Genomic DNA, 12,277 nt, shown 5'->3' on the forward strand with positions numbered 1-12,277 from the left:
TCTCCTCAGCCGTTGGTTTGAAGTTTATAGTGGATGAAGTGATTCTCTGGAGATAGAGTTTGAAGTAGTAGATTTTGGAGTTTGAAGTTCAAAGTGATTTATGCGGTACAAAGAATAATAGCTACAGCTAGTTCTTTTGTATAGCTTTTAGTCTCCTTACACATCCTTTGACATTTATTCTTTGATTAATCAATATAAAAATTCATAAAAAATTTTTTTATAAAACTAATCTAAATTATTAATACAGCCTATCGCGTAGCGCGGATATAAAATCTAATCTCTCTTAGAAATTAAGTTAATTATTGGAAGGTCATTTATTATTAATCATATGAAACTCTTATACAGTAAAAACTCTATAAATTAATAATTTTCAGATGATATTTTATTAATTTTTAGAGTTATTAATTTACAAAAAAAAAATTGGATTTTTTTTTTGTTTTAAAATATTTTTCTTCTAAAATAAGATATTTTTTCTAATAAAATATGATATTTTTCTAATAAATTAATAATTTTCAGATTATGATATTCTTTTCTAATAAAATATTTTAGTCTATATACATTAATTATTTTTTAAAATTTCAATATTCATATTTCTTTCATTATATTATATGATGTATAGAAAACAAGTCTCATCAAATTCAAATGTGGTTTTAAATATAATTTTGCTGAATCTCATCAAAATATATTAAGTCTTAAGAAAATATAAGGATAATTTCATTATGAATAAAAAACAAACAATAAAATAGTTTGTTTATACTTATATAAAATATATGTACATATAAATTATTAATTTATAATTTTAGTAGGACCATATATTTTATAGGATCTAAAAAAGTTATTATTTTATTATCTTATTGACTTGAGTTATATTTTGAACCGGCTCAACTTGAAACCAGATAAATTTATTAATTTATAGTGTATTAATTTACCCAGTATTAATTTATAGAATTTATATATGAATACAAATTTGTAGAAAAATGAAAACTGTTAAACTAATATAAAAAGAAAAACTTAAAAACCGATTATTAAAATAGAAAATTACCAAAAGAAAGTATCCCAATCTATCTATCCAATTATCCATATTCACATATCACTTACGTGTTTATCACGGTTAGTTAGCTATATAAATAAATCAAACTGAAAAAAAAAAAATAACGCAAAACCCTAAGCTTCTTCTCTCATACATTGAACTTGAGCATGATTAGTCTTCAGCAACAGGCAAGGCGTTTTCTTGCTCACAGCAGCAACGCTCGTCTCTTCTGCTCCAACACAAACCGAACCATATGGGCGTCGAATCAAACCTTGCAGAGCCGAATAGAGTCGGCTTTAAATCAGAAGGCAAAGATCAGTACGGTGCTTGAGCAATGGAGACAACAAGGGAACAAGTTGAATCCTTCTCTGGTGAGAGGAATCTTCGAGAAGCTCCGCGACTCCAAGCGGTATCCACAAGCCCTAGAGGTATCACAGTGGATGGCTGAACGTAAGATATGCAGTCTCGTACCTGAAGATTACGCAGCACGTTTTGATCTGGTCGAGAGTGTATTAGGTTTAGAAGAAGCAGAGAAGTTCCTGGAGAAGGTCCCCGAGAATCTGAAAGGTGAGTCTATGTACACATCTCTACTAAAGAGCTACGCAAAGTCTGGTAAGAGAAGTCTTGGGAGAGCAGAAGCTGCTTTCAAGAAGATGAGAGAGCTAGGTTTGCTCTTGAAACCTTCACCGTACAGCTCCATGACCTCTCTCTACAGCTCTATTGGAAACCGAGGTAATGTCTGGAACTCCTATTCGCTATGATCCAGCTAATATAAAGAGTTAAAGAAAGAGATTACATCTCGGTCCGAACGATCAACCCTGCAATCAGTTATTAGAATCAATAGGTCTTCAAATCGTTCATTTTAAACTTTCAAGATGCCTTGGTGGTGAAATGGTACACACGCGAGACTCAAAATCTCGTGGACTCCATAGTCATATTTTGGAAAACGTTTTCATATCGTAGTTTTCCTTATCATATAGCTTTTATCAAATAGTTTATATCAATTCGGTTTTTCGGCTCCTACAGGTAAGGTCGATGAGATTCTGCGAGAGATGAAGGATAACAACGTCAAGCTTGATAGTCTCACCTTGAACAACGTTTTGCGAGTGTACGCTGCTGAATCTGACGTGGCGTCGATGGAAAAGCTTCTGGAGGGTTCGGAAGAGGCCGCAAGTACGCTTCAGTTGCGCACAGTTCTTGACATGGCAAAGGCTTATCTGAGAGTTGGTTCTAAGAGAGAAGCGAGAGGTATGCTTCTTAGAGCAGAGGTGCTAAACGAACCCGCCTCCTATGTGGAGCTCATGAGGCTATACGGTGAAGCAGGAAAGTGTAGTGAAGATATTTACCGTATATGGAACCTATACAAGAAGACAGGAAAGCAGAACAGCGAAGGTTTCCTAGCTTTGCTTGGATCTCTCTTGAATCTTGATGATACCAAAGGAGCAGCAGAGATGTACTACAAAGAGTACGAGTGTTCTGGTCTTGAGTTTGATGTCCGAATCCCAAATACGTTGGTGTCTGGTTTTCGCAAAAAGGGAATGGTGAGAAAAGCAGATAACTTGATGAACAAGACTTTAAGGAACAAAATGCTTGCTGATAAAGAAATCGCTCCGTTGCTGGAAGAGTGGGGGAAGCCTTCAGAGCTGAGAGACCTCATCAAGAATCTTAAAGATTCAAATCAGTTCTCTAAAGCACTTGAGGCATCTTCATGGCTTTGTGGTCAAAAGGCGATTAATCTTTTTCCAGAAGATTATGCAGATAGGCTTGACCTAACTGAGAAAGTGTTGGGTTTGAAAGAAGCTGATAATTTTTTCAACACAAGCATCCCTGAAAATATGAAGAGCTTCTCTGTCTACTCCACACTCTTGAACTCATACACGAGATCTCACCAAAACATTGATAAAGCTGAGGCTATCTTTGAGAAGATGGGAGAGCTAGGTTTCCTCACCAAACTCTCACCGTTTAAGTCGATGATATCTCTCTACAGCGTGCTAGGGAAACCAGCTGAGATAGAAAATCTTCTAAGGAAGATGAAGGAGAAGAACATAGAGCCGGATAGTGTCACAATGAACAACGTTTTGAGAGTAAACGCTTATGTATCAGCCGTTGACTTGATGGACGAGCATAAGAGCCAATGGGTTGATGATGGAGAGCTCAAGCTTGAAGTGGAAACGATGGAAGCAATGGCAGCGGCTTACGAGAAAGCAGGATCAATACTTAAGGCGGTAGAGATAACAACGAGTAAACAAGAAGTGTACCGTCTAAGGGACATGATAGGAGAGATGGGTAATGAAGAGTATCTAAGTGTGATTAGGTCTTTGTCGAAGCTTGGTGATGTACAAGGAGCACAAGAGATGTATGGAGAGTGGGAACAAGTTAAAGGAGTAGAGTTCGATGCTAGGATACCTGGTTTGCTAATCTCACGTTATTGCCAGGTCGAAGGTGATGAAATGAAGGCGAGGCAAATGTTGAATTCGAGTAGACAGAAGGTGAATGAGACGGAGTTTAAGCTGTTCATGAAAGATATGGGGTTGACTCTTCTCTTTATACCGGTGGTTATGTCCGTGATATGGTTGTGTACAACCTTCCCCCCTATCATTTTTATGTTAATGCTAGGTTATTTTTTGCCCTAGCCAATTTATTTTAGTTCTCTAGGAGGTTCTTATCAGTTTTTATTTAAGAATTATTATTGCTAAGTATGTTAGACATTTGGAGATGATGTATGTGTTCCAGACATCGAGAACGATTAATATTCAACGTAACATAAAACAAATTCATCCAAATGTATGATTTTATGCCTATGCTATGCAGACATTTTGGTGGTTGATTTTGGTTGAAGTGATTAGTTGCAGTTTGATGTAGAACTCCATAATTTGTATTAAAAATGTGTTTAGAAAAAGTTATAGCATACGGTTTCTCCAAAAAAAACATAAAATGGTTTAATATTAATATCGTGTAATAATTTAATTAGCACATTAGTCAAAAACTCCACAACTTTATTTGTTAATATATGTTAAATATGTTATAAAAGCGCCGTGTTGAAAATGGAGGAGCCGCATAAGTTTTTGACTTTATAATCAATATGGGTTCTGCTGTCACTATGCACGCATAGTAACTTCAACTTTTTCACTTCTATATAAATCGATCATTTCGATCGATTGTAATACACAATTCCTTCTCCTTCTAATAACAAATTTTCTCTTGTTATCAGTGTTATCTTCTCCTACGGGTATAAATATTTACTCTTATTTAAATTTCTCAATACTATAAAATCATAAGTTATTTTATAACACGTTATCAGCACGATCACTCTGCGATTTGGTAAAATTTATTTGTATCATTTATACCCTGTTATAATGGTCGGTATACCGTCTCTACTATTATTTATATCATGTTATAATGGCCGGAATACCGCTTATATTATTTACTAGTAATTTAATTTATTTATTGGTCGGCCGAGCCGCCTTATATTCTGTTTATTATTTATTGGTCGGCCGAGCCGCCTTATATCCTGTTTATTATTAATTGGTCGGCCGAGCCGCCATATAATTTATTTATTACTCTGCATTGATCGGCTGAGCCGTCGCATGATTTGTTGTCATAACATAAATATTTCATTGTCATAATTTTTACTTTTATGAAATTTTATAGATTTGATTGACCGTTTAATACGATATTTTCAGACTGATTTTTAGTGCACTCGATTTAACCCCAACGGTCACAAAGAAATTTTTTCAAAAATTTCCCCTTTCTCCAACGGTCATGAACAGTAATTTTCATCTATAAATATATACAACTCATTTTCACTCCATTTCATCATCCAAAACATTTCATCTTCTCTCAAAAAAAAAAAAAAATTCAAATCGCTCTCCTCCGATTTCTCATTTCAAGAAAGATGATTCGCGCACTTTTGTTTTTATGTGCCATTTTTATTTGTGTTTCTATTTATAGTTTATTTGTTGGAGAATTTACTCCGAGTGAATTTAAGGTGAATATCGGTTTAATTTTCTTTACATCACTTCTCCTTGTAATTGCTTGCATGATTAATGTAAACGGTTTTTAAATTATGAAGTTCTAATAAAATTATTATTTTGTGTTTTAGAAATACAAATGGCAAACATCGAGAAACTCCAGTTCCCGGCCCTGAAAATAACTGGCGAAAATTACGTCGGGTGGGTCACAAACGTGAAACCATATCTTGTGATGAAAAAGATAACAGAGACAATTGTAATCGGTAACAAATCACCACCCGAGCATATAGCCGAAGCGATAATCTTCCTGAAGAAGCATTTAGATGAAAATCTAACGCACGACTATGCAAACGTCGAGGACCCAGCTGAACTGTGGCAAACTTTAAAAGAAAGGTTCGATAACCAGAGACAAATCAACCTCCCTCACGCTCTAGAAGAGTGGAAAAATCTGAGGTTCCAAGATTTTCAAAAGGTTGAGGATTACAATTCCGCTGTCCTAAGGATAGTTGCACTCCTGAAGTATTGTGGTAATCCTGTCTCTGAGGCAGAAATGATGAATAAAACATATATCACTTTCCACAAACAGCTTCACTTCTTGCCCGAAATTTACAGAAAATGCGGGTACACGAGATTTTCTGAACTGATGGTTGCGCTCATGTTAGCTGAAAAGAACAATGAGCTCTTGATCAAAAACCACAATTCCCGACCTACGGGAGCCAAAGCATTCCCTGAAGTGAATGCTACAGCGATAGAAAATTCGGAAAGGAAAAACCAGGCCAATCGAGGTCATGGCCGCCGTTTCAACAACAAACGTGGAAAAACTTACAATCCCAAATGGAGGGGATCTAACAAGTGGGTTAGACCCGGGCAAATTTCCAAGGGTAAAGAAACTCAAGAGGATACCACCCAGAAGCGTGAGACAGTGTGTTACAGATGTGGTTGTAAAGGACATTGGTCCCGTACCTGTCGTACTCCTTCACATCTCTGTAAGTTATATCAAGAGTCCACGAAAGGCAAAGCTAAAGAAGTGAACCTCACTGAAAACTTTGAAGGGACATGGTACCTCGATGCCTCCGACTTCGCTAATGAGCTGGACTAGATTACTCCTGAAGAGAGCCGAAATGCTTATAATAAGACTATTGAATAGTTTTTAATATTGTCATGTATAATTATTACATTTCCTGTTTTAAACAAATAATGATGTTTTAACATCACCTTAATGTATAATTATTGTGTTTTTCCTTATATGAATGAATTTTATGTTTCCTTTTATATTTATGACAATTTCAGAAATGGATCAGAATGCTAATGGAGCAAAATCTAAGAAACGGATTCGTGAAATATGCATACCAGATAGTGGAACAACGCACACTATTCTGAGACAAAAGAGATATTTCTCTGATATAAAACCGACAAGAATTGTCGTCAATACAATATCAGGTCCTGCAGACATGATTGAAGGAACTGGTAAAGCAAACTTTACGTTGCCAAATGGAACAAAATTTTCCATAAATAATGCTCTATATTCTCCAAGTTCTAAAAGGAATTTGTTGAGTTTCAAAGACATATATCTTCACGGATATGATACTCAGTCTGCAACTGAGGATGGAAAGAAATACATGTATGTAACTTCTGAGAAATGTGGCAGAAAACACATATTGGAAAAGTTTCCAGAGCTTCCTTCGGGGTTACATCATACTTATATCGATGAGATCGAATCAAATCTTGTAGTAGAACGGAACCCAGAAGAGTTCACGTTATGGCATGATCGCCTTGGCCACCCAGGAACTACAATGATGCGTAAAATCATAGAAAGTTCACATGGTCATCCACTGAAAATCCAGGAGATTTCTCAAGGGAATAAAATGACATGTGTTGCATGTTCTCTAGGAAAATTGATCGTAAGGCCATCGCCAACCAAAATCGATAAAGAATCACCAAAGTTCCTTGAAAGAATTCAAGGCGATATATGTGGACCTATACACCCACCTTGTGGACCATTCCACTATTTTATGGTATTAATTGACGCATCCAGTAGATGGTCACACGTTTGTCTATTATCATCTCGAAATGTGGCATTTGCGAGATTTCTAACTCAGATAATCAAACTGCGAGCACAGTTTCCTGATTATACTATTAAAAGAGTTAGACTAGACAACGCTGGTGAATTCACATCCCAAGCATTCAATGACTATTGTATGGTAATGGGAATTGAAGTTGAACATTCGGTTGCTCATGTTCATACGCAAAATGGTTTGGCTGAATCTTTAATTAAGCGTCTGCAATTGATTGCAAGACCATTGATCATGAGATCAAAACTTCCAACCTCTGTATGGGGACATGCCATTTTGCATGCAGAAGCACTCATTCGGATCAGACCGAGTGCATACCATAAGTATTCCCCACTACAGTTAGCGTTTGGTCGAGAACCAAACATTTCCCACTTTAGAATCTTTGGTTGTGCGGTATATGTGCCTGTAGCACCACCACAACGTACAAAGATGGGACCACAAAGAAGATTGGAAATATATGTTGTTTTGATTCCCCATCAATTATAAGATACCTAGAACCACAGACTGGTGACGTCTTTACAGCACGTTTTGCTGATTGTCATTTTGACGAAAATGTATTCCCAGTTCTAGGGGGAGAAAACAAAAATGTTGGAAGTGATATAAAATGGAGTGTACCATCATTGTTATATCTTGATCCTCCTACTAAAGAGTCAGAACTAGAAGTTCGACGAATTATGCATTTACAGAGTATAGCTAACCAGCTACCTGATGCATTTGTAGATACCAAGACGGTAACTAAATCTCATATACCAGCTGCAAATGCTCCTGCTCGTATCAAAATGCCAAATGAACAAGAAAAGGAGGATGACACACGAGAGCCAAAAACACGCCTGAAGCGTGGTAGACCTGTTGGTTCTAAGGATAAGAATCCTAGGAAACAGAAGAAAGCTGAAATATATGATGCACCCAAAATAGCAGAAAATATTTTGGAAGAAATAAATGATAAGGATTCTGATGAATCAGAGCATCATGAATCAGAGCATCATGAATCGAAAGATAATCATGAGATTTCTATTAATTACATCCATAATAAAAGGATATGGAATAGAAATGAACAAAATGACCTTGATGATGCTTTCTCATATATTGTGTCAAGTGAAATAAATGAAGAAATCGATGATCCAGAACCAAAATCTGTCTATGAATGTCAAAAGAGACATGATTGGGAACAATGGAAAAATGCAATACAAGCTGAACTTGATTCGCTTAATAAACGAAAAGTATTTGGATCTATTGTGCTCACACCTGCAGATGTGAGACCAGTTGGGTACAAATGGGTTTTCGTTCGAAAGCGAAATGAGAAAAATGAGATTACGAGATACAAAGCTCGTCTAGTGGCTCAAGGTTTTTCTCAAAGACCTGGAATCGATTATGAAGAAACGTATTCTCCAGTTATGGATGCCATCACATTTAGATTCCTGATGAGTCTAGCAGCTGATAAAAATCTAGAGATGCGTCTCATGGATGTTGTTACAGCTTATCTATATGGATCATTAGATACTGATATCTACATGAAAGTTCCTGATGGATTTAAAATGCCAGAAGCATTAAGTTCCAAACCTAAAGAGTTATGTGCAATAAAATTGCAAAGATCATTATATGGGTTAAAGCAATCTGGACGTATGTGGTATAATCGTCTCAGTGATCATTTAACAAAAGAAGGATATGTGAATGATCCTATATGCCCATGTGTTTTCATCAAGAAAACAATATCCGGATTTGTAATAATCGCGGTATATGTTGATGATCTTAACATTATCGGAACTCAAAAGGAAATACAAAAGGCATCAGACTATCTCAAAGGAGAATTTGAGATGAAAGATCTTGGACAGACACAATATTGTCTTGGCCTACAAATAGAACATTCACAAAATGGTATATTTGTGCATCAATCCACATACACTAAAAGAGTGTTGAAACGATTTAACATGGATAAATCAACTCCTCTTAGCACCCCGATGGTCGTTAGATCACTTAATATTGAAAGTGATCCATTTCGACCACCTGAGGAGAAAGAAGAGATACTTGGTCCGGAAGTACCATATCTAAGTGCAATTGGAGCACTGATGTACCTTGCAAATTGTACACGGCCTGATATATCATTTGCTGTGAATCTTTTGGCAAGATTCAGCTCATCCCAACTCGAAGACATTGGAATGGGATTAAGCATGTTTTTCGTTATCTCCAAGGGACCATTGATTTAGGCTTGTTTTATCCTAAAAGTTCAAAAGGTCAAATGGTTGGTTTTGCAGATGCAGGATATCTTTCAGATCCACACAAAGCCCGATCGCAAACAGGATACGTTTTTACGATCGGAGGCACTGCTATATCTTGGCGTTCTCAGAAACAAACGCTCGTGGCTACTTCTTCAAATCATGCTGAGATCATTGCACTCCATGAAGCAAGTAGAGAATGTGTATGGCTAAGATCAATAAGCCGACACATCTGTTCAAGCAGTGGAATTGACGAAAATATAGAACCAACTATTTTATATGAAGATAATGCAGCATGTGTTGCTCAAACAAAGGACGGATATATCAAAAGCGATAGAACGAAGCATATTCATCCGAAGTTCTTCTCATACACTCAAGAGCTCGTGAAGAAGAAAGAGATTGAAGTAAGATATGTCCAATCATGCGACAATGCAGCTGACCTCTTCACAAAATCACTTCCGACTTCGGTATTCAGAAAACATGTTCGTAACATTGGAATGCGTCATCAGAAGGATCTATGACTGCTCATTCGAGGGGGAGCTTACGTAGTTGTACTCTTTTTACCTTACTATGGTTTTTCCCATTGGGTTTTCCTAGAAAGGTTTTTAACGAGGCAACATAGACGTTAAGCGAGAGATAATAGCGACACCGGTCCCCAAGGGGGAGTGTTATAAAAGCGCCGTGTTGAAAATGGAGGAGGCGCAGAAGTTTTTGACTTTATAATCAATATGGGTCCCGCTGTCACTATGCATGCATAGTAACTTCAACTTTTTCACTTCTATATAAATCGATCATTTCGATCGATTGTAATACACAATTCCTTCTCCTTCTAATAACAAATCTTCTCTTGTTATCAGTGTTATCTTTTCCTACGGGTATAAATATTTACTCTTATTTAAATTTCTCAATACTATAAAATCATAAGTTATTTTATAACAAAATATACAATTTGTGAAAACACACCATTACATTTTTACATAGTGTTACAATATTACCACTGCATTATTATTTTTCACGTCAACTTTTTTCTTAAAATTTTACTATATTACTATTTTTTTTTTAACGTCTGATTAATTATGCTATTACAACGATGAGAAATATTACATAGACGATTCTACAGCCGACAATTTTACCATTATATGAGAATGCACGTCTGACTGCATCACTCTGGACCGTCCTATGAGATCCATGTTCGATGATACGCCTTTGCACCATGCTGAAGACCTCTTGTAACCTTTTTTTTCCATGATCTGCATAATTTGCGTTTTCTGGGGTTTGAACCTCAGACCTCCTGGTGTAGAATCATTAATGAACTCTTAATCAAACCACTGGACCAAGGCTTCCACTACTATATTACTATTAAGTTGTATTTTTCTCAATAATATAGAAGTAGGCATTTAAATATGGAAACTTTCACTTTAGAATTATTAAATTATTGATACATGTTGAGTTGTTTTTGGTAAGCTATAATATTTCCACAGTATAGAAGTAAACTTGTAAAAAATGAAAGAATATATAAAACCCTATTAAATTGAAATGAAAAGTTAGCAAAACCCTAGCTAGAGTAGTCTTTTCTGTGGTTGCATCGTCATCAAACACTGTAACATGATGTCGCATAATCTCCAGCACCATACGAGGAGTATCCTCGCTCACAGTAGCAGGACTCTATTATTCTGCTCCTACACAAACGGAACCCTACCGTCTTCCCCAAGGCACAGCACTACTACTCTGCATAGCCGTATCGAAGCCGCTTCAGAAGGCAAAACAGCAATCACTAGGGTTCTTGAACAATGGAGACGTCAACAAAAAGGTAAGCAAATAAACCCTTCGATGGTGAGAGTACTCGTGGAGGAGCTTAGAGACTCGCAACGTTTTCGTCAAGCCCTAGAGGTATCTGACTGGATGATTGAGCATAAGCTATGCAACCTCATCCCTGAAGACTTCACAGCTAGGTTTTGTCTTATAGAGAACGTGTTGGGGTTGAAAGAAGCTGAGAAGTTCTTTGAGAGCGTCCCGGAGAATCAGAGAGGTGAAGCGATCTACACCGCTTTGTTGAACAGTTACACGGTGAAGAAGGATCTTGTTAAAGCTGAAGGTACTTTCAAGAACATGAGGGAGATAGGTTTGCTTTTGAAGCCTTTGCCTTACAACTCGATGATGTCTCTCTACTTCTCTGTCCGAAAGAGAGACAAGGTCGATGAGATTATGCGAGAGATGAAGGAGAACAACGTTCAGTTTGATACTCTCACCGTGAACATTGCTTTGAGAGTGTATGCTTCTGTGTCTGACTTGTTGGCAATGGAGAAGCTTCTTGCTCATTGGGAAGGGACTATAACGCTGCATTGCCTCACGTCACTTGACATGGCAAAGGCTTATCTAAGAAATGGTTTCAAGGTTAAGGCGAGGGAGATGCTTCTTAGAACAGAAGAGGACCACATAGATCCTGAGTCCTATGCTGAACTCTTGACGCTATATGGTGAAGCTGGAGAGAGAGAAGACGTTTACCGTATATGGGACTTGTACAAGATGACAGAGAAGCAAGATAATGATGGGTTTAGAGCTTTGTTTGGATCTCTCTTGAAGCTTAATGATCTCAGTGGGGCAGAGGAGATTTACTACAACGAGTGGGATGGCTCTGGTCTTGATTTCGATGTCCGAATCCCGACAATGTTGGCTTCTGGTTACCGCGAAAAGGGACTCGTTAAGAAGGCAGATAAGCTGATGATTAAAACCATAAGAAATGAAAAAATGGTTAGACCTATTGGTCAGTTGCTTGTGGAATGGGGCAAGAAAGGGAACCTAGTGGAGCCTTCTTACATGAGAGAACTTATCAAGGATCTTTGTGACTCAAAACAATACCCTAAAGCACTTGAGGCATCAACATGGGTGAGTGAAAGAAACTTGTTTGCTCTTTTCCCTGAGGACTATGCAGCTAGGCTTCATCTCATTGACAATGTATTAGGTTTGGAACAAGCAGAGAAGTTTTTTAAT

General features: G+C 37.0%; 2 protein-coding genes across 2 annotated transcripts in view; both read left to right on the top strand.

The window, feature by feature from the left end:
- The first annotated feature begins 579 nt into the window (after nucleotides 1-579).
- Nucleotides 580-4,380, top strand: LOC106363024 (putative pentatricopeptide repeat-containing protein At1g28020). The gene is made up of 2 exons (XM_022697629.2): nucleotides 580-1,762; nucleotides 2,057-4,380. The coding sequence occupies exons 1-2, from the start codon at nucleotides 1,198-1,200 to the stop codon at nucleotides 3,661-3,663; spliced, it is 2,172 nt and encodes a 723-aa protein (XP_022553350.2). The 5' UTR covers nucleotides 580-1,197; the 3' UTR covers nucleotides 3,664-4,380.
- Nucleotides 4,381-10,475: 6,095 nt separating this feature from the next.
- LOC106365451 (putative pentatricopeptide repeat-containing protein At1g28020) overlaps nucleotides 10,476-12,277 on the top strand; it is a 4,006-nt gene continuing 2,204 nt past the window's right edge. Inside the window, exon 1 of the mRNA XM_013804879.3 lies at nucleotides 10,476-12,277. This exon is cut by the window's right edge and continues 2,204 nt beyond it. Coding sequence (XP_013660333.1) covers nucleotides 10,892-12,277 — 1,386 coding nt within the window. The 5' untranslated portion in view covers nucleotides 10,476-10,891.

The sequence above is a fragment of the Brassica napus genome, chromosome C3 (assembly GCF_020379485.1).
Source record: "Brassica napus cultivar Da-Ae chromosome C3, Da-Ae, whole genome shotgun sequence".
NCBI lineage: Eukaryota > Viridiplantae > Streptophyta > Magnoliopsida > Brassicales > Brassicaceae > Brassica > Brassica napus.